This window comes from Amphibalanus amphitrite, unplaced genomic scaffold, assembly GCF_019059575.1.
Source record: "Amphibalanus amphitrite isolate SeventyFive unplaced genomic scaffold, NRLGWU_Aamphi_draft 000155F_arrow, whole genome shotgun sequence".
In the NCBI taxonomy this organism is placed as follows: domain Eukaryota; kingdom Metazoa; phylum Arthropoda; class Thecostraca; order Balanomorpha; family Balanidae; genus Amphibalanus; species Amphibalanus amphitrite.
In genome coordinates this window covers 704,735-727,724 of record NW_024881650.1, presented here as the reverse complement: position 1 = coordinate 727,724, position 22,990 = coordinate 704,735, and the positions used below count along the sequence as shown (strand labels likewise).

Sequence of the window (22,990 nt, the reverse complement as noted above, 5' to 3'; positions counted from 1 at the left end):
CAGTCGCCGCCCGCCGGTGTCGTCACTGATACGCCACTGCGACCGGACGCGGGGTGATTCCGACGGAACGGCGCAGGAGTCGGACCGGAACTGGGCCCGTGATACGCGGTCTGCATCACCCGAGGTAGCCCCCGATCCGCGGTCCTCTGTGGAGTACCGGGTCCGTCCTGGTCTTTTTTTTTTGTACCCTGACCACAAACTGTCTACTGCAGTCAGATAAGCACTCTGACTGATGCCAGTCGTTTTAACCTACTTCACTTTTTCTCCGCTAAGCCCTCCACAATCCACCAGGCTCTGAACGGGAGACATTCCCTTCTATGTGTCAATATCACAGCTGTGACGAACCCCGGCCCGACGAGGGCGCGTCGGATCCGCACCCACTGACGTCGATGTAGCTGGCCAGCAGCCATCGCTCGCGTCAAACCTAGTCGCTGTGACGTCAGCCTCACGAATTCACCGCTCCAAACTATCTGGGAAGGCGTCACTGGCGAATTTTACGCGCCAATAAGAGGTGTTACATTTCTACAGCGCGAGATAATTGTGATCCTGTTAGCATCTACTGCAAAGAGCGGAATCAGCCGACCAGTCCCAATGCTCTTATACTCGAGGAGATTCACACTTAACCCTCCAAGATCAACACTGCTAGATTTATTGAGAAAGGAGTTTCATATACAGAACCAGTCAAGTGGCATGAAGACAAACATACCAGTGATAGTCAGGCCGGGACAATCAACCTAAGTGCTTACATAAACTTGTCACCGGCAACCTATAAAACAGGCAGCGTCGCACACATGATCGTGCTGCCTGGGCGACCCAGTGAGTGTGCCGGGTCAATGCGCGGGTTACCTGCAGCACAGACACAGCAGTCGCACAGCAGTCTGACCGGGGGAACGGTACGGACAACACTCCTGGAGCGCAGCATCGCCAATTTATGTGCACATGGAACGAAAACGAATATACTCGGCTCGACGTCTCGCCGGGCGCAACGGTCGCCCACGCCCGGTCAGGTCACACATGGACCCCGACCGGTCGCTCCCGCTCGTACGCTCAGTCTGGCTCGCCCTCACACACAGACACACACGCATACATACACGGGCGCGCGCCCACAAATATGGGAGCGCGCGCCGCCCACGCGCAGTCCCGACTGGCGTGCTTTATATCGTCAGCGCGCGGTGTTCCGCGCCGTGTCCGTCCCGCTGCCCGTCTCCACTGAGGGCCTGCCACCCCTCCCTCCTCCCCGCACTGTCCACCGGGCCAGAGCTGTACCCGGCGCACCCCGGCATTACCGCCGGGCGTCCCCTGAAGTCGCCGTCTCCGTTCGACCAGCCTCTCCGTTCCTGATCCGCCAGCCGCCGCCCGCTGCTCGTCTGTCCGGTCCCAGCCGGGCGGTTCTCAGCGGCTCGCGCTGCCGGCAGCACGGCCCGACCTGCCGCCACTCTCTCCCTCTCACACCCCTCTCTCCAGCACCGGGGCGCCACCCTGTCTGCTCCAGTCGGGCCGGTCGGGCCGCGGCAGCCGTCACCGGTCCCCGACGCACCACAGTCGGCGCGTCCCGCCCAGCGCCGCTACGGCAGCACAGCCATCAGCCGGCGGCGCCTCACTCGACTCATTATCTCCTAACGTCACCTGACGTTCCTGACATCACCCAGACGTCACCTGACGCCGCTGACGCCGCCTGAGCGTCTCCACTAGCGCGGGCGGCCTCACGCCGGAGCCGGCCGGCGGCGCGGGCTCGCTTCCTAGTCGGGCGGCAGCCGAGCGGTGCTATTGGTGGGCGCACTGGACGCCCGGGCCGCCGTGCATCTCTTCATCCTCGTCGTACGCCTCTGCCCGGCTCGACCTGGCGGCGGTGACGGCGGGTGCGGGCCGCGTCAGTGGGGCGGGGGACCGTGCGGCAGTGGGGAGGGGACAACAGCGCGGAGACTGGCCGTGAACTCAGATGTAGGGGAATGGTACGCCTAAACACCAACAGTCCGGGTGACGCTGATGGGGGGGGGGGGGGGGGACGTAGGTCGATGTTTTGATTATTTTAGTTCACCCACTATCAGCGTCGAAGCATCACCTAACTCTCTATTCATCGGTCATCTATCGAAACAGGCGGGGTGGTTATCTGTTTTTTAGTCGCGACAACAGGCTACAGGCAGGCTAAGAGCTAACACAAAGCCAGGATAAAAACGACACAATATCTACCACCAACATCGACGCAATATTTTCACTGCCATCCGTACAAAACAACAGCTATCGCTATGGGGCCAAACCGCAGGGCACCCGGCCAAAGGGTTGCGGAGAAAGACAAACAGGAAGCGCCTGGCTACCCAGCGGAGCCCTCGGGTCGGTGGAACTTTGCTGGAGGAGCCTCCACCGGGCGTGGGGCGTGGAAGGAGGTGGTGAGACGGCGCTACGTCACGTGGGGTGATGTAACGCGGGACATGTGACCGGCCGGGTGATGTAACGCGGGGTTAACCCGCTCGGAGCACCCCGTAGCTGCTGGCACGGACTGCAGCGGTGGTTCGGGTGGAGGAGAAACGGCTAAGCGAAAAACCAGCAAGTGACCAACAAACCAACAAGCAAATCAACCAGCTCATATCACCAAAATACCCCCCCCCCCCCGGCGTATGCAATCACAGGGAACCCCTTCCAGTCCTCCGCTATCCAGCATCGCCCCCTCTGGCCATCATGGTCACCCAGCATCCATATGGGGTGCCGAGGACCTCTGAAGTCCGGGAGCCCTGAACCCCTGAAACCCCCCCCCCCCCCTGCGCCGCTCCCTCACCGTGACTGCGAGCTGGGGTCAGAGTCCCCCTCCCTCACCGTGACTGGGAGCTGGGGTCAAAGTCCCCTGCGCCGCTCCCTCACCGTGACTGCGAGCTGGGGTCAAAGTCGTCCAGATGGACGTCCTCGACGTGCGCGCCGCTCGGCTTGGTGAAGGCCGGCCGGGGCGGCAGCAGCGGCTCCAGCTTGGGGTACACCGACTCGGGCGCCCACTGGTTCTCCGGGAAGTCGACGTCGAAGCGCACGTACAGGTTGCCCTTGTCGAACGGCGAGCGGTGGATGGGGAAGCCCTCTCCGCGCACACCGCGGCGGGTGCCTGGGGGCACAGTGACCGGTCAGAGACACAGGCAGCACTCCGCGGCGGGTGCCTGGCGACGCGCCGCGACCGGTCAGAGGAGCGGGCAGCACTCCGCGCGGTGGGGACGGACACCATACTCGGAGATAAGCGGAGGCACTCGGGCAAAAAAATAGAGAACTGGGCAGCGCAGTTTTGACCTGAAAAGTTAAGCTTACTTAAGCACTACGCGCTTTTTACGTCGCTACCACTCATGCTATCTATATTGACACTAAAATGAAGTAAATATGTATGGGTAACGGCAGAAGTAACCAGATGAAGCGCCCATCATGCTGATCGGAATTTAACGATGCTGTCCACAACATGTCTATCGTATATGGAACCCGTGCCAATCTACGAATCTCCAGCCCTCAGCCTGCCTACAAACCGTCACTCGTGCCTATCGGGTATCCCATAACTCACTGTGTCCTCTGGGGCCGCTCCTCAGCATTCACCGTACCCCCAAGGCCGCTCTCCGTTCTTACCTGGGGCCAGCACTGCCTTCTCCGGGCCAGTCCCCGACTGCACTCACCATACTCTCTCAACCCAACCTCGGGTCTCACCTCAGAAGAGACCTCAGGTGAGGCTGGCGACGGCACTGTGCCCTTTGGGGTCGCCTCCTCAGCTCTCACTGTGCCCTCTGGGGTCGTCCCCTCAGCTCTCACCTGGCGCCAGCACTGTTCCCTCTGGGGTCATCCCCTCAGCTCTCACCTGGCGCCAGCACTGTTCCCGGCTCTGAGGAGATCACCACAGTTCGGTCGTCCAGGTGCTTGATCGGGATTTGGAATCCGCACAGCGACTCCGTCAGAGAGATCTTCTTGGTCATATACAGATCCTGCGGGCACACAGAGGGAAGCGGTGAACCTAGAGATCTTCTGGGTCATCTGCAGATTCGGTGGACGAAGCAGAGGGAAGGGATTAACCTAGACCTTCTTGGTCATATTCAGATCCTGTGAGAGACAGAACACCCAGTGCCTCATTGAGTTTGAAATGTGCATCGCTGACTATTCCCACCCATTCTGATGGTAGAGCAAACGCCGCCGCCGCCACTGTGATGGAACCGGCGCGCACAAATAATTGTGTCGACATCGGTCAAGGTTCCGCATAAGCGTAAACAGAGCCTGGGTCGGGCCGAAGCTCAGCCAATGTGAAATATATCCCCGGCGAGCATATTTTCGGCACGCTGCAGCGCCGTGTCAATGGGATGGTCGTCAATGCATGGAACAGGCGTGTATTTCTCACTTTTTGTGCTTTCTGGGCCTAAATTTAGGCCCAGAAAGTCATATTTATATGACCTCGACAACACACCTACAGAAAGCCATGAACGTAGTATGCTCGTCCCAAGCACAAAAGTCTCCCCGCCAATATTTTCCCTCGACTGCAGCCATCCCCTCATGCTGGTACCAGACCTATTATTAAGCTTCCCGGTTGAGTTCGGCCGCCGGCTGTCGTACGTGGAAACCGCGGACGGTCGCCGGCCCAACTGACATCCAACTGGACCACTGCACTGGTGACTTAATTCAGCCCGAATTTTGCGAATGGAAGACGCCGGAGGCGACTATGCAGCAGGTGTATTCCCAACGGATGAGTGTTGAAGATGAGCAACATAAAATACCGATAATCTCCTTTATCTATTTCTACAGAACCGTTTATTTTTGCGGATGTCTTATGATTAGCACATGCATACATTTACGACCACGAGGAACAACGCGCAAAAGTCATCGAAATAAAGGCAAGGAAGCCGTTGACAATGGGAAGAAAAGTGCTTCGATTTGTGCTTAGCCATGCTAAGTTTGATGAAACGATGGAAACCACCATACGCTACCTATCACACAAACATGACCTCAACACCAGGAGATCTACAAATAAGCAAAATTATTAAAGGCACTGCAGTGAATAACAGCCACATACTGCACTGCATGATTCACCGCTTGGCACCGTCACATGGAAACACAATACCAAAGGCGACACAAGGCGGTCAAAATCCGTCGCTCATAAAACACAGCTGGCTAGTCCACAGCCAGTTTTCCGGAGTCTCCCGGCGCGCTATCACCACCGCGCAGCTCCGTACCGGGGCAATCCAGAGGACGGCGGCGAGGGCCCGCCACAGCGGCGGACTTCCCGGACCGGCCCGCCGCCGCTCCAGCCCACCGACTGCGAGACGGGGCCGACAACGGCCCGCCCACGCCATACGACAAACCCAGCGACGGGGAGCGGCGACCCGGCGCGCTACACGGTGCGGGTCAGCCGAGTGGAGGCCACGCCGAGCACCACCAGCGGCTGGTCACGGTGGAACTCCACCATGCCGTCCAGCGAGTCGAACGACGCCTCGTCCTCCTTGGCCTGGCCGAGCGCCAGCCGGCCGTCGGCGCGCCGGCGGACCGGCAGGTGACGACACCCGCCGGCCAGCGCCACCGACAGCGTGGCCACGCACCCGGGCTTGGTGGTGGGCCGCACCAGGAAGCAGCCGTCGGTCCGGCCGTGCAGCAGGCGCTCGGCCCGGCCGCGGTGCACGTCGCGGTACCAGGGCCGCTGGTCGGCGCGGTCCGGCTCCGACTCCGTGCTGTGCCGGTTCGGGGAGCGGTCCAGGCCGCCGGTGGCGCGCTCCTGCAGCGAGGTGCTCGAGCCGATCGACGACAGAGAGCAGGAGGAGCCGAGCGGGTCCGCGCCGCGCACCGACAGCCCGCCGGCCGCCTGGCGACGCTGCAGCGCCTGTGCCAGCGCCAGGGACAGCGGCGGCGGGGACGGCGGCAGGGACGGCGGCGACCCGGACAGCTCGGCCGACCGCTGCTTCATCCGGCGCTCCGAGCCAGCGTCCGGTGACGGCGGATCGGCGTGCCAGCCAAAGGCAGCGGTCGCCGAGCGCGCCGGACTGGCGGCTAGCGGCGGCGGCTCCGTGATTCTGATAGGTGCGGCAGCGCCGGCGGGCCGCGGGGGTACACCTGCCGACCTGGACGGCACGGCGGGAGCAGCCGACAGCGGCTGGGAGTTGGCCGGCTTTCTGGCGGGCACGGCGGGAGCTACCTCATGCGACTGCGGACCCGCCGCCCTTCTGACGGGCAGTCGCGACTGAAGCTCTGCCGGCCTCCTGGCGGGCGGCGCGGGGGCGACAGGAGGCGGCTCTGAGCCCGCCGCCCTTCTGACCGGCAGCCGCGACTGGTCCGGCGCCCTTCTAACGGCCTGTGTGGGGACGAGACGCGGCGGCCTCGGGTCGGCCGCCCTCCTCACCGGCACCGGTGGACTGACTGCGCTCGGCTCCGGCGCTGCTGGTGGATGCTGCCGCTCCATTGCCAGATATTCGGGCCCACTCATATCGATGTAGTCTTCCTCGAACGCAGCCCCGTCAATGGTCGTATAAGCTGGGTCCACTTCATATCCATTCATGGCCATATACCCCAGGTCCGATTCGAGTCCATTCATGGCCATATATCCCGGATCCGATTCGAGTCCATTCATGGCCATATATCCCGGGTCCGATTCAGGTGCGTTCATGGTCATATAGCGCTGGTCCCCTTCTGCGCCCGGCTTACACATGACCAGGTACTCCTGCTCGGCGGCTGGGGCGGGGCTGGTTGATCGGTGACCAAGCCGCGGCGGCCGCGGCGGGTGCCGGCCGCTCGGTTTCGGCGGTCGCGGCGGCGCGGCTCCGGCAGACTCTGCGGGCGGCGGCGGCGCGCCGCGCGCCCACCGCTGCCCACTGTGGACGGCCGTATCGCTGGCCGACGAGCCGCTGCGGTTGACGGCGTGCCGCAAGGCCGTCCTCTGTCCCCGGCCGGCGCCGCGCGCCGGCCGACCCGGCTCGGGCGCGGGCAGGTCGGACGGCGGCCGCGGCAGGCAGCCGCCCGGACCGCGGGTGGGCGCGGGCGGCGCCAACCCGCCGCCCAGCCGCCGCTCCCAGCCGGCCACCCGGCCACTCATGGCGCTCTCCTCTGGACCGGAGAGCCGCGGGGACCCGACACACGCTGACACCGGACTTCTGCGCCGACAGCCGCTGACACACGCTGACACCCAGAGGCCGGACTGTGCCTGCGCTCAGCGCCGAGTCCCGCTGGCACACCCAGACACCAGACTGCTCCTGCGCCGACTGACGCGACCAGGGTCGACCGCCAGCGGCGCCGTCCGCCGTTCGCCCGGCTATCTCTGCCACATCCCGCCGGTCAGCGCAGCCAGGGCGGACGGGCGCCGCAGCTCCGGAGCCGCGGCGCCGCCAGGGGAAGGCCGCGCCACGCCGTCAGCTTCCGGCGGGCGCAGCGCAGCCGCCGGGACAACAGAACGGGGAAACTACGGGGTAATCCGCGGGATACTCCGCACCAGGGGCAGGGTACCGCTGGGGCCGCCGTGAGGTGTCCCAGCCGACCACCTCATAGGGGGTCCACCCACGGCGACTGGTTCGTACCCACGGCGACTGACGGCCGCAGCTCGTCGCCGCACTCGATAACAAAAATCACCGCGCCCAGCCGTCAGTTCTTGTTGCCGAATCATGAACTTCAGATGCTTCAGGACTGATACAATGACGATACATTTTCAACTTGAGTACCATGCTCGCACGCAGCTATTTCGAACTGTATCGGTTCTAACGGGCTAAGTAATCACATAAATGATGTAGTTAATTCGTCAATGCGTCCCGAAGCCTGTGTTTTGTTTTTGTTTTCTGCAATGTTTTGTGCCCTCAATATACCTTGACCCCAAACAACAGGAAGACCGGGCTAAGCCCAGCCTTTCAATTAACCGATAAACAGATGTTCACTTTGACTCAACCTTGGACGCTTGAAGCAGACGGCAACAGTAGTCAGCCACGCGAGAATGGCCATGCGAGAAAACACGTCCCGTCATCCTTCCCAATCAGGATGCTTCAGTTCACCTGTTGTTCCTTCATTGATCTCCCAACTCCCATGTTCGCATCTCTAGTATCAAGTGCGCGAGGATCATTGAACCCAGAGAGAAGAGAGTGGAGCAGGAACCGGCCGCCTCCGTACCAGCAATAGAAGCCTTTGTCATAGACCAAAACATCACGCCAAGAACAAGCCAGTCTTCCAGTCTTCCGCAGAGTATATATGTTACAGGCAATGTGTGGAATCAGGCATTCTATAGAATCCCTAGGTATTCTATAGAATCCCTGACTGCTTAGGCATTCTATAGAATGCCTGGCTTAAGCTCCCAGGCATTCTATAGAATGCCTAAGTATTTTGATTGTCCGAAACACACTTCGAAAATTAGGGGTCAGTGGCAGTAATGCTATTTGTTAACCTAATTTTCTTTGTTGGCCTAGGCCGGTCGTCACCTCACACCATTTCAGGGCAATGAGTTGAGAGGAAGCGAGGGAGAAATTGGGCTATGCCGACCACCAAATGGTGCGCCGCAAGCTGCAACTGATCCAATCCCGTTGGCACGGGAGAGCCACGGCGCAAGGCACGCAGGAGAGCCACAGGCCAACCAGTCGCAAACGGTTACCCTCGGAGGATTACGCCGCTACAGATACGAAACTGCATTAGAAGAGTGTTGGCTGGGAGGGTGGACCGTAGGCTTGAATCGAAAGTTATTGCGAATGACGGTGGCTTTGTTCTGATGTTAGAAATGAAGGTGAAGAATATACAAAAGGTCACATTTTATGTCGTCATAAGCACTTCGTGTAACGACTCTCAATATACATGGACAGCTCAACCTACACTGTAATGTCAGTGAATAAACTGAACAAATGGTTCATTATTCCACGTCCGGGCGGTGGCCCGGCCGTAACAAGAGCCGGATTAGGTGTTGTTCGATCTCCCCTTCCAGCTTGACTTCTGGGCCATGCGGTATTCGAAAGGTCGTCAAAATAATGAAATTTTACTCCAGTTCTTCTTTGCCAATGTTCGAAAGGATGCCATATCTAAAACAAATAGCTAAGCCATTTTTAGGTCAGGCAAATTTTTGTCCATTTTTGGCTCGTAGCCGTTTTCTCCAGTTTGACCTTAAATCAATTCCTTAGAAGGCAAACACCTCCAGAAATGGACGATTTGTCAAACTTTTTTCTGTGTAATTTTTACCAAAGGCGTTTCCGATATTGACATTACCACCATCGTCTTTCTAGCGTTAAGATAAATACTCTGTACTTTCAGAATGAAATCCTGATACAATTTGACCTAATTAGGCTAGATTGAATACCTGACCGGAAAATTTGACTGAATGAACATGAATGACTGAATGAACATTTGACTGAATGAACATAAATAGCTGACCGCAAGGTAGCCTGGCAGAAAATAATAATGTTACATATCGGTCTGTGCTCGTAATCTTATACATACAACATACACTAATATGTTGGAAAGATGCATTGTTGTTCTGATGAGCACATTGACAAGAAAACGGTAAGCAAAAGTTGAATGATAAAAACTAGCACGGGAATAATAAAAGAGGGTAGAAAGTTAGTGCTTTGGTTTTGCACCAAATATTTCGCCCCATGGAACCTCGAAGTCGCTTGAGGCTAGCTTTCTCCCATTCTCGATGAGCTGGCCAAATACGCTGGATTTTGATGAAGAAGCTGGTGGAGCTACTTCTGCGCCTACGGCTGAGTCCGACTCTTCTGCCGGGCCAGACGCGCGTCCTGCGACACACCCAACGTGATGGGGACCAGCGTCAGGAGGGGCTGTGGCGAGGATAGCGGCGGAGTTTCCCCGGATGATTGCTATCGAGACTCTTTGTAGAAGCCAGGACACTTCTCTGGGGTCCTTAGTCGCCGCAGAAATCCGACCGCCGATATCCCGGAGCAGCTTTGACCCTGCTTCTCCGACTACGCCGGTAGTCTCCACTGCTACTGGAGTGAAGATGTAGCGGTCTGCAAGACTGGCGTAGCGCATGCGCTTCAGGTTCTCGGCGGCGGCTGCAGCTGCGCCGGGATCCACTGCACACTTCACCACGTGTGACTCAGCAAACGTGTCAACGCATGTGGCGTCCCATGTGAGGCTTCGACCGGCACTGAAGGGGAACGTTGTCAGTCCGTCGGGGCGCCTTCCATCTCCTCTGTCTAGCCCCACAGGTTCTAAGACCGATGGTACGCCAGCGCTTGCCAGTGCTCGTTTAATGACGTCATTTGGAAAGATTCGTGTAGTTCCTAGGCATTCTATAGAATGCCTGAAAATCAGGCATTCTATAAAATGCCTAGGGATTCTATAGAATCCCTGGTGGGTCAGGCATTCTATAGAATACCTAGGGATTCTATAGAATGCCTGGTCGGTCAGGCACTCTATAGAATGCCTAGGCATTCTATAGAATGCCTGATTCCACACATTGCCTGTAACATATACACCAAGACCGACGCATGAGTACCAAATACTCTAAGGAGGGTAAATACAGCTGTGGTGTGGATTCATTTCGTTGATCGTTTTGTGCTCATATTTGCCTATTCAATGTGTTCGTACTCACCCCGTTCAGATTGTTCAGCCCCAATTTTTGATGGAATTACATGAGTGATCCACTGGAACTATGGAGGTCCCGTCCGTCACTATAAAAGAACAGCTCTGCCGTACATGTCATCAATGAGTTGCTTATGTTTTCATGCAACCCGAATTTCCATCCAAACTACGAATGTTTGTGTGTGCTTACGAGTACGCCTACTGAAACGAAATCAGGATAAACTTTCCGTCAGACTGCCAGGAAGCCACACGGTTGATTGGTGAGGGGCATTTGACAATAACACATGAGAACATCAATACAATACAGCCCATACATAATAAAATACAGTCCACGGAGCGGCCAGCCACTGCGGCTGAGCGTCGTGTGCCTGTGGCGCTACTCACGTGGCCCTCGCGCTGAAACACCTCGTGCGGCACCTGCTGCAGCACCACGATCACGTCGCCGGGCTCGATGCCGGGCTTCTGGTTCCCCTCGCCGCGAAACGAGATCTTCTGGCCGTCCCGCATACCCTTGTCCACGTGCACCTATAGAGAGACACAGAGAGAGAGACACAGGGTGACGAGACCTGTCTCCGACACACAGAGAGAGACACGGGGTGACGGGACCTGTCTCCGACACAGAGACACGGGGTGACGGGGCCTGTCTCCGACACACAGAGAGGCAGGATGGAACCTGTCTCTGACACATAAAAACGGGGTGACGGAACCTGCCTGGATCAAAGACAACACAAAGAGAAGAGATGCAAGCAGGTAATGCCTTAGGAAAAATGAGCTGTTGGGTTGAGTTGCTAAGCATACAAGGCAACACCCAAACAATAAAGGCAACATGATATATCCAATACTTTATCACTCGCTAAACATGCATCACACGGACAGGCAAAATTAGCAACTGCAGATCTGACAATAGATTCCCATGGAGAGCTGCAGTCTCTCAATAAAATAAACAATGCTGCTGAAACTTACTTTAAAAAAAAAATGCCGGAGCAAACAAAACGAAATAATGTTTTGTGACATACAGACGGCTCATGACATACGAGGCCGGATCAAGCCAGGACAGCATTTCACAGACGGCCTGCCCAATGCCCCCGATTTCAACCCTCCCATATTGCTGTGCCGACCGACTGCCCGCCGTGCGTACCTCCAGTATTTTGACCTCGCTGGTGGTCTTTTGGCCGTGGCAGGCGCGGCAGCGGTCGCGCTCATTCATCAGCTCGCCCTCGCCGTGACAGTCGGAGCACATGACCTGCTTGTGCTGCACCATGCCGGGCCCGATCTGGCGCGTGTGCAGCTTGATGCCGCGTCCGTGGCAGCCGCGGCATGGCTCGGGCGCCTTCCCCGAGCGGCCGCCCGTGCCGCCACACGCCGCGCACACCACCGATTTGCTCAGCTGCAGCTTGGACGTCTTGCCGTTGTACAGGTCCTCCAGTGTGACCCTGCGGAGGAGAGGGGGTCAGTCACTGCTGCGGCCTCCGGTGTGAACCTATGGTAGAGAGGGGTCCGTCACTACTGCGGCCCACAGTGTCACCCTATGGTAGAGAGGGGGACAGGTCAGCTGTCATTATCGGAGGGTTGTTCACGATCACGGGCCCAGTGTATGGTAGCACCGTACAGCCTCCAAGCTCCGCCCACTGCGTCCCTACGTCACCGCACACAGCGATCGCTGTGGCCGGTCGAGACTGGCCACAACGATGGCTGTTTGCGGTCCACCGCACACAGCCGTGTGACGTCAGAACCGCCTACCCATCCCCTGCCGCCACGCCTGCTGTACACACCGCACTCAGCAGTTTGCAGTGCCCATGAACAGCCCTCGGGGATTATTGAGCCGGATTAGGTAGGCTACATGCAGTGATTTTATACCAGAGTTGTGATAGTAACGACAGGACTCTCCGGAAGTGGTATTTCCCAATCCCATTTACCACTTTTCGGGACTTACTCATCACAAAGATAAGGTAACTGCTAAGACAAAACAAAAATGTCTCGCTCAACTATTCGATATTGATGTATTGATCAAGCAGCCCCGCAGGCGGCCATCGCTCCCCTCCCAGCCGCCCCTCGCTCCGCCGCCGGTAGCGCCACCTACTTGAGCGGGTAGACGGTGTCCTCGCCGCGGCGCGGGCCGCGGTGGCGTCCGCCCATGCCGGCGAACATGCCGTCCAGGCCGCCGCCGAAGAAGTGGCTGAAGATGTCCTCGCCGAAGCCGCTCATGTCGTGGCCGCCGCCGCCGCCCTCCTGCAGGCCGCGCAGCCCCTGTGTGTCGTAGATGCGTCGCTTCTGCGGGTCGGTCAGCACCTCGTAGGCGAACGAGATCTCCTTGAACTTGTCACCCGCCTCGGGGTTCTTGTCCGGGTGGAACTCCTTGGCCAGCTTACGGTACGCCTGTTGGGGGGGGGGGGGGGGACGGTCAGTCGCCGTCCTGTTAGCCACGAACGGAAAAGAACCGCAAGGTCGGTCAGGCGAACCACAAGGTCAGCCAGGCGATAATACGAACCACAAGTAGGTATAATAGGGTGCAGCAAGTCACCGACATTGCATATACCAGGGAGGGCACTTAACCCGCGACCTGGTGGGGGGGGGCTATTTTTTGCCCCCCCCCCCCCTGAGCCCCTCCAGACTTTTCGATATATCTCCAGAACCACTGCGCCGATCGTCACCAAACTTTCAGTACCCTCCCGGACATCAATTTTACACATTGTGACCAAAAATTTTTCCAAAGGCTATGATAGGTTGGCCGGAAATGACGTCAGGGTGACGTCATGTTCTGCCGTTTTCGACCCAAAAAAGGGTTTCGCGGGAAGAGCTGTCAGGCCAATAGCTTTGCAAATACAGAAAAATGATAAAGACATAAAAGCTGTAGAATAAACAGGGCTACAAAACTGCTATCTCGGATTTTTGAAATATTTGGATTTTGACCCCCAAAAATCAAAAAATAGTTTTTTGAGATATAATAATCGAAAAATCCAAAAAGTTTTTTGAATTTCGCAAAAACCGGAATATATGTGATAGTCCTTACCGCCTTCCATCCACATACCAAATTTGAGATTGATACCTCTTTTTTTTGGCGAAGTTATAGCGAAAAAACTGTTCAAAATTGATGACGTCAAATTTTCAAACTCAATTTTTAGCAATTCTAGACCCCGTAGCGCAAAACAAAGACCACCATTAGACTCCCCGTGACGAGCTGCATCGAATCAATACCCATTTTATGCAAAACTATCAACTTTAAAATTTGACCTTTTTTGGCCTGACCTTGACCTGACCTTGACCTGCACTTGTCCAGAAAGTGACCTAAGCCGTACATGATAGTCTTATAACCAACACCATTGAGTTGGAAATGAAAAATTGGCCATAAAACATGCATCACACAACCTTAGTAAAGTTGGGCTCATGTGACCTGACCCGTGACCCTTGGTGACCTGACCTGTGACCTGACCTGGTATTGTCAGTGACCTCTAATAGCAAAATATCTACTAGGCAACTGACGCCCTATCGCTGATTCTCGACAAAATGCGTTTTCCTCGGTGTTATAGCGCATTCCCTAGAAGACCCGTGAACGGTGAAACATTTCATCTTTGACCTGATCTGTGACGTCATCGGTGACCCCGAGGTCAATGAAATTTGGTTTCCTTCGACAAATTTGACAGGCCTTTCGAACGCCGTTTGAATTTTGCGGATCCGTCCAGTAGTTTCGGAGATACGAGGGGGGGGGGCAAAAAATAGCCCCCCCCCCCACCAGGTCGCGTTATAAACAGACCCCACCAGGGCGCGGGTTAACAGTCTATAAGCACTAAAGGTATTGTACATCAGGGTCAGTTGGTTTCAGCCGGGGGACGTCAATGACGAACATCACTGCTTCCATTCAAAACCGAATGCAGCTTTAAATGTTATACTTGTGGTACACAATCTAAGAAGTAAAAACGTTCAATACATCCGTGGGTAAAGCTGCAGCATCAACTAGGTACTTATCAACCAGTGGGCGGGACGATAATACGGGCAGGATGCCGGAGCGATCCCACAGTTATAATGCTACGCGTGCTGTAGCATCATCATGCTACACGTGCTGTAGCATCATCACTCACTATGAACTGCAAACTGACAGCTCTTGGTGTCATTATATGATGTGAGCAGGTAACAATTGTCAGCTCTGCCAGATGCATGGCATACAGTACCTTCGTGACCGCTGTGGCCGGTCGGGACTGGCCACAGCGGACCGTCCACCGCACGCAGCCGTGACGTCAGAGCCGCCTACCCAACCCATCCCCTACCCCCACGCCTGCTGGACGCACCGCCCACACCGCACGCAGCAGTGTGCGGTGCCCGTGAACACACCTCAGGAACAGGAACACGACGGCGGTAAAAGAAGGCTCGCACAAGTTTTGAGTCAAAAGTTACTGCAGTTTCACAAGAATGTTTATTTTGGCAGTTTTTCCCACTGCAGGCTAAACAGATGACCTTAGGTCAAATCTGAGGAAATAATTCAGAATGAGAGTTAAAAGGGCAATCCAATGCATTTTCTGCGGTGCTGTAGCTCTATACATTTCCAAGTTATGAGCCAGTTTTAATTGCCGAAATAGGCGAAACCTGATCTTTGATGACTTTTGGTGAAACTTTTGACACAGCCTATAAATGATCAAAGTAATTTGGTCAATATTTTCAATGCCCTTTCAAACACAGCCTACCATGTGTCTTGTTTATTGTTTATTGTTTATTACGCACGAAACAACCACAGGCTCCAGGCCCACTTACGGCTGCAGTCACATAACATACATGGGGCACATAAAAGATTCACGAACATAAAAGATGAATGACTAGACAGCGTAGATTAAGCATACGTAGATAGCACCGCTGCCTCAACCATGGACATCAGTAGGAACCCTCACTGTTTGCGAACTTAAAAACCTGAGATCTAAAAGAAGATGGTGAGTAAAAGAAATCAGTCCCTGGCGCTTTTTTCAAAAGCGCGTTGCATGTTTCCGGTAACCGCGACAGGAAGCCGTTACGCACAGATTTCACTCGCCCGCCCGGCACATGGAACATGCCAGTGTGACGGGTGCGTCGTGAGGGAACAGCCAGCGAGAACACGGATACAAGATACTGGCAGTCCAGGCGGTCATGCATGACAGACTGCAAGAACCTCATGTCGGTTTGAATCAGGCGAGCTTTGATGGACTGGATTTTAAAATGGTTCAAGAGTGTGGTGTAGTCCATGGAAGGGCAGCGGGGCTGAGTTTTACGCCCTAACCACATCAGAAACCTACGCTGAACACGTTCCATGCGTTTGAGATGAGTTGCGGCGGCCCCGGACCAGGTGACACTAGCGTACTCCATCACGGACAGCACGTAGGCTCTGTACGCTGACAAGATTGCATGATGATTGAAGTCTGGGCGGCGAGCACATGGGGACATCTGGACACTGCGCATCAGCAGACCGAGCATACGGTTCGCCTTGCCAACCGCGGCATCAACATGATCGGCAAAAGTCAGTTTTGCATCCAGGACGACACCAAGATCGCGTATCTGCTCGCATCGCTCCAGTTGATGTCCGTCCAGGTAATAAGTACCCTGTACCGGGGCCGTGCGGAGTGTCACTATACGGCCCAGGAGCCAAGTTAGATAGGGATGAGGGGGGGGGGGGTGTTTAAACACCCTTAAAGGAAAAGGGCCACCTTTAACATGGGGATTGAAACTGAGATAGCCATCTTGTAGCCCGTGTCCGAAAACCTGTCTGTCTACCTCCTTACGGCCGATTTCGGCCTCCATTCGTAGTTATCGGCAACTTTAAAAGAAAATACGCCAGGAATGCGTCCTTATCCCAGGAATGCGTTCCTATCCGACAATACAGCCACCCGCGGAGAGGCTTTGGTTTTTTACCAATCAGCTCCAACCAGCTCAGCTTTAACCAATCAGCTTATCTGACACAATCCGACGAGTCTGTCTTCTGAACGCTGATTGGCTTGAGTGTGACGTCATTGCTATGCCATCATACAGTAGGTGCCGTAGAGAGTATCAACATATGTAGTACCAATATGTTAAATAGTTTTAAATACTTTTTTGCGAATTGTGCACTTCTGGCACCAGTTTCAAAAAGAAAATGAAAAATAATAATGTCAAAATGAAAAACAACGATATCTTCATATTTCACGAAGGTGGCCCTTTTCCTTTAACCAGGCATGGAAGTCTATGGACCACAGTTGGATGAAGTTCAGGTTGAGGCCAGGCCAAGTTCAGGCCAAGGTGAAGCCAGCTGTCAGATAAGACCAAATTTTATAGTTGGATTTTAAGAACAAAAAAGTTTTCTATCTGAAGCAGTTTTAAAGTGTTGAATAGTGCGATTCCCACTTCTAAGTAAAGTCAAAACAAGAAGTTATTTTTCAAATAAATGTTTTGTGATGTGGTGCCACTGAAATATCAATAACTTCTTCAATTTTTGACCACTTGGTCTGAAAACAATGGAATGGGGGTGCTTATTGCTTAGCATGACAATACTGATGATACCTTCCAATTCCAAATGACTTATGATGGGAATAATATTGTGTGTCAGATTTCATACAAAATGAGTTCAAACACCAAAATTTGATAAACTTACCCCAAAACCCACCTTGATAAGTATCCTTGTGCTTCCTTATAGGATCTAAACACACCACTATAACATGTGCCATAGATGGCCTTGCAGGCACCAGTTTCATGTGATAAAAGGTACCAGTTTTATGTGATAAAATTTCAGTTGAAACTACAATGAAATGCAGCAGAATTTAGAATGAAGGATCTAGCTGGTGGTTAGGTTGCATATAAGTAGACTGTAGGTAAGTAAGTTAAAGGTTAGTAGGGAATGTTAGGTCAGGTTAGATTTATTTTAGAGATTTTAACCCTATTCCTGGCGGGGGGGGGGCCTCAGGAGCCCCCCCCTGAGGTTTTTTGGTTATATCTCCCAAACGCGTTGAGCTAGGAAGCTCAAATTTTCTGACTTTTCCTAAAAGGCTTCTACGCAACATGTCTGAAAATTTTGAGTTGATCTGACCTCAGGTCAGGTCACCAGAGGCGGTTTGGTGACGCTACCTCAGAAAAGTTTGCAATCACGCCAGAGCTAGAGTTTTTGACCGATCAATTTCTTCTCTTCAGGGTTTAGTAAGGGTACCAGTATGTGCAATTTGTATATCTCGGAATTTTGATATCGGTGACCTAAGGTCAGGTCAATTTCGCGACCTCCCCATTATAAGTCAATGGGGGAAAAATCAACTCCCTGTTTTTACCACTAAAACGGGTCGGAATGGCCCCATATACCATACATGACTTCATATACGATCAACCTTCACTACCTTGAGGTCTGTTTTGCTGTTGGGCAGCTGTGAGGTCATGTGACGTCATCAAAGGTCACCAAAGGTTTTTGGCCAATAACTCCGTACAGGAACAAGATACAGACGCGTGGATGGTCTCATTGTGTTCAGCTCGTCAAGACGCATCGAATGATATACATGATGACCTCGAGGTCACGTGACCTGAGGTCAACCTTTGACCTTGACCTTTCGAGGTCAACATATATATCATTCGATGCGGATTGACCAGAGGATCACGATGATGCCCTTAGTTTGTTCCTATCTTGACTAATTCGAAAGTTATTCGAGAAAAACTCTCTCCATATCTAGTGCCGCCATTTTGACTTTTTCGACCCCTGTGACGTCATCTTTGACCTGACCTGAAAATGACCTTAGTAAAAATTGTAGATCTTGGCCGTGCGTATCCGATGCCGTTTACCGCTTGTCGCTATCTTGCTTCGTTCTCGAGATCTCAGGGGGGGGCCGAATCGGCCCCCCCCCGCCAGTTTCTTGTCCCGGCGGAGCCCGCCAGGAATAGGGTTAATTGACTTGACTTTTTCTAAGACCTTTTCTATAAATTTTATGCATTATTTGTTATTTGCAATTATGCCACACTTCATGCACATCAGGCGCAAACATTGTGTGGGTGTTAATAACGCTTGGAGGGTGCATGCAAATTGCAACATGGTGGGATTGACAAAGGGATCTTATCACCCATTTCAGCATTATCATAAAAATCTCATGTTGTTTAGCATGGATAAATATATTTTGACTGAACAGAGTTGGTCTTTTGATAGGCAAAGGCCCTAGGTTTCACCATTTACCTACCTTAGAATGCAGTTCTGACATATTTTGTGGTTTTGAAGCTCAGCATTTTGGATTTGAGGCTATTTACCTAATAAATCAGTTTTGCACAGAAAAAGATCAAACTTCAAATTTTTCCAGCAATACACCAGATAAGGGCTACTCCACGGCCCTGTTTCACTGCAGGACTCTACAGTGGGTCATTTCCCTCTTTTGCACTCTTTTAAAACTGAAAAAAAAATTACAAAAAAAAATCATAAAAAGAAAGAACACATCTTAAGGTATAAAAGTGAGATCACACATACATACTTAGGATACTTTTTACACAAATCATTTATGAATTACACCCAACCACTCGTTGAGTCTGGTAAGGTTATGTGGTATATAAGTCAATTTAGGTTCTAGGTTAGGTTGTAGGTTGTAGGTTGGTAGGTTAGGTAAGCTTAGATTAGGTTTTTCATTTCTGCTTGTATTGTACCTACCTGTTTTTTTAAAGCCTTCAATGATTGTATGAACTATTTTCTAGGTTGATACACAATTATCACAGTATGCTGTAGTTATTATTCAATTTTGAGCCCAGAGTGCAAAAGAGGGATTTGACCTTACAGTGTGCTACACTTTGTTGCTGTATTGGTGAGGTGTTCAAGACAAATTTGGCTTAATGCTCCAGCATTGCGAGCGTCTGAGCTTGTTGATGCTTCGATGGAAACCCTATAAAGTGCTGCGCATAGCTCGCAGTGTCGTGCCGTGAATCAGCCCACAGAAAGCCATATTGATATTGTTTAACATGCTTTTCATGAAGTACCTACACCTCATTATTAAGTTCAAGGTAAATTTAACAGGTAAGATTTGTAATGGTCATAGTCTAGTAATACCTACCTTTTTAATTTCTCCATCCGAAGCATTACGGCTGACTCCAAGAAGCTGATACAACGTATTATCAGACATGACTCAGCTCGAAACTGAGTGCAAGGAACTATCACAATCACAAACTAAAACGAGACCAATGTCTTGGCGTTTCTCCACGCAAAATGTCAATTGAATACAACACCGCAAAGCAATTGATCGCCAGCGTGGATGAAAAATTCGATAAATCGAAACGCGAAAGACGACCGCAGGCCAAAGGCGACAAAAACCACGCGGGCAATCGTACGAGAAGGTTCTCTACAAAGCGAATGGCGAAAGAAGCTCTGTTATTTCTATTCGAAACCAGCAGCTGGTGTTGTCAGCAAACCTTTAATAAGCGAATCACAGCTCGATATTTCAATCACGAGCGTTTTTCAACGAATCATAGACCTTCGATTCAGCTTTCGAAAGCCATCACAAACAAAGTGAACACAGTGAGCACAAGTTTGGCTCGTTCGTAACAAATACTCTCTCACAGGTATTTATGGTATTTTCAACTGTCGGCCAAATGTCACGTGACATTTGACCTATGTAACGGAAGTTAGCAGGGATTCAGCAGGGGTTCAGCAGGGATTCAGCAGGGATCGACGGCCCCTACGATTTCGCTGAATTTTGGTGGAGAGGTGCAGAATGGTGTCCTCTATCGAAAATCCTAGTGCCAAAATGCGGGGAATCCATCAGGGGGGCCACAAATCCCAAAAAACAGTATGCCCTCAGGGCACAATCGACGAACTTTGAAAACCCTACTTCTAGCCGTCAAAACAGCTAAAAATGCACGTCATTCGAAAGAGGACAAAATTTTACGTGCAACGGTACCAAATTTAGGGGGCTAGCGCCCCCCTGAACCGAAAAAAACAGCTTCAAATATATGGGCCCGGGAGTATGCCCTCGGGGCATAAATAAACGTTTTTAACAATTTCAGGCCTATAACATCGACAAAATCCAGCAATATGCACATCATTGGAAAGAGCGCAATTTCCCAAACAAAAAACCTAAGTAACATTTTTCGATAGGGCCCACCTGGGGCCCACGGGACCCAATTGAAATCTGGGGCCCAATGGGGCGGCCCCTACGATTTTCTTCAAAATTTGCACAGACACTCTCCTGGGCCCCCTCTTCAATCTGGCTGAAGAAACCCACCGGGGAATCCAAAGGAAGGGGCCCAAAGAGGGCCCCAAAGAGGCCCTTTCTAAGTATTGCCCCTAATTTCGCGACCAACCCCGGCAATATGCACATCATTGGAAAGAGCGCAATTTCCCAAACAAAAAACCTAAGTAACATTTTTCGATGGGGCCCACCTGGGGCCCACGGGACCCAATTGAAATTTGGGGCCCAATGGGGCGGCCCCTACGATTTTCTTCAAAATTTGCACAGACACTCTCCTGGGCCCCCTCTTCAATCTGGCTGAAGAAACCTACCGGGGAATCCAAAGGAAGGGGCCCAAAGAGGGCCCCAAAGAGGCCCTTTCTAAGTATTGCCCCTAATTTCGCGACCAACCCCGGCAATACGCACATCATTGGAAAGAGCGTAATTTCCCAAACAAAAAACCTAAGTAACATTTTTCGATGGGGCCCACCTGGGGCCCACGGGACCCAATTGAAATTTGGGGCCCAATGGGGCGGCCCCTACGATTTCCTTCAAAATTTGCACAGACACTCTCCTGGGCCCCCTCTTCAATCTGGCTGAAGAAACCTACCGGGGAATCCAAAGGAAGGGGCCCAAAGAGGGCCCCAAAGAGGCCCTTTCTAAGTATTGCCCCTAATTTCGCGACCAACCCCGGCAATATGCACATCATTGGAAAGAGCGTAATTTCCCAAACAAAAAACCCAAGTAACATTTTTCGATGGGGCCCACCTGGGGCCCACGGGACCCAATTGAAATTTGGGGCCCAATGGGGCGGCCCCTACGATTTTCTTCAAAATTTGCACAGACACTCTCCTGGGCCCCCTCTTCAATCTGGCTGAAGAAACCCACCGGGGAATCCAAAGGAAGGGGCCCAAAGAGGGCCCCAAAGAGGCCCTTTCTAAGTATTGCCCCTAATTTCGCGACCAACCCCGGCAATATGCACATCATTGGAAAGAGCGCAATTTCCCAAACAAAAAACCTAAGTAACATTTTTCGATGGGGCCCACCTGGGGCCCACGGGACCCAATTGAAGTTTGGGGCCCAATGGGGCGGCCCCTACGATTTTCTTCAAAATTTGCACAGACACTCTCCTGGGCCCCCTCTTCAATCTGGCTGAAGAAACCTACCGGGGAATCCAAAGGAAGGGGCCCAAAAAGGGCCCCAAAGAGGCCCTTTCTAAGTATTGCCCCTAATTTCGCGACCAACCCCGGCAATATGCACATCATTGGAAAGAGCGCAATTTCCCAAACAAAAAACCTAAGTAACATTTTTCGATGGGGCCCACCTGGGGCCCACGGGACCCAATTGAAATTTGGGGCCCAATGGGGCGGCCCCTACGATTTTCTTCAAAATTTGCACATACACTCTCCTGGGCCCCCTCTTCAATCTGGCTGAAGAAACCTACCGGGGAATCCAAAGGAAGGGGCCCAAAGAGGGCCCCAAAGAGGCCCTTTCTAAGTATTGCCCCTAATTTCGCGACCAACCCCGGCAATACGCACATCATTGGAAAGAGCGTAATTTCCCAAACAAAAACCTAAGTAACATTTTTCGATGGGGCCCACCTGGGGCCCACGGGACCCAATTGAAATTTGGGGCCCAATGGGGCGGCCCCTACGATTTCCTTCAAAATTTGCACAGACACTCTCCTGGGCCCCCTCTTCAATCTGGCTGAAGAAACCTACCGGGGAATCCAAAGGAAGGGGCCCAAAGAGGGCCCCAAAGAGGCCCTTTCTAAGTATTGCCCCTAATTTCGCGACCAACCCCGGCAATATGCACATCATTGGAAAGAGCGTAATTTCCCAAACAAAAAACTCAAGTAACATTTTTCGATGGGGCCCACCTGGGGCCCACGGGACCCAATTGAAATTTGGGGCCCAATGGGGCGGCCCCTACGATTTTCTTCAAAATTTGCACAGACACTCTCCTGGGCCCCCTCTTCAATCTGGCTGAAGAAACCTACCGGGGAATCCAAAGGAAGGGGCCCAAAAAGGGCCCCAAAGAGGCCCTTTCTAAGTATTGCCCCTAATTTCGCGACCAACCCCGGCAATATGCACATCATTGGAAAGAGCGCAATTTCCCAAACAAAAAACCTAAGTAACATTTTTCGATGGGGCCCACCTGGGGCCCACGGGACCCAATTGAAATTTGGGGCCCAATGGGGCGGCCCCTACGATTTTCTTCAAAATTTGCACAGACACTCTCCTGGGCCCCCTCTTCAATCTGGCTGAAGAAACCTACCGGGGAATCCAAAGGAAGGGGCCCAAAGAGGGCCCCAAAGAGGCCCTTTCTAAGTATTGCCCCTAATTTCGCGACCAACCCCGGCAATACGCACATCATTGGAAAGAGCG

General features: G+C 53.0%; 1 protein-coding gene across 2 annotated transcripts; it reads right to left on the bottom strand.

Moving 5' to 3' along the window:
* Nucleotides 1-633: 633 nt before the first annotated feature.
* On the bottom strand, nt 634-19,948 carry LOC122383114 (dnaJ homolog subfamily A member 2-like). Of its 2 annotated transcripts, none has more exons than XM_043369258.1 (7): nt 19,491-19,948; nt 12,578-12,873; nt 11,636-11,930; nt 10,882-11,022; nt 3,818-3,941; nt 2,857-3,088; nt 634-1,840 (listed from the first exon to the last, which is right to left on the bottom strand). In XM_043369258.1, the coding sequence occupies exons 1-7, from the start codon at nt 19,557-19,559 to the stop codon at nt 1,765-1,767; spliced, it is 1,233 nt and encodes a 410-aa protein (XP_043225193.1). In that variant the 5' UTR covers nt 19,560-19,948; the 3' UTR covers nt 634-1,764. The 2 variants fall into 2 exon arrangements, with proteins under 2 accessions (XP_043225193.1, XP_043225194.1); XM_043369259.1 differs by lacking the exon at nt 19,491-19,948 and adding an exon at nt 18,636-18,840.
* Between the last annotated feature and the right edge of the window lie 3,042 nt (nt 19,949-22,990).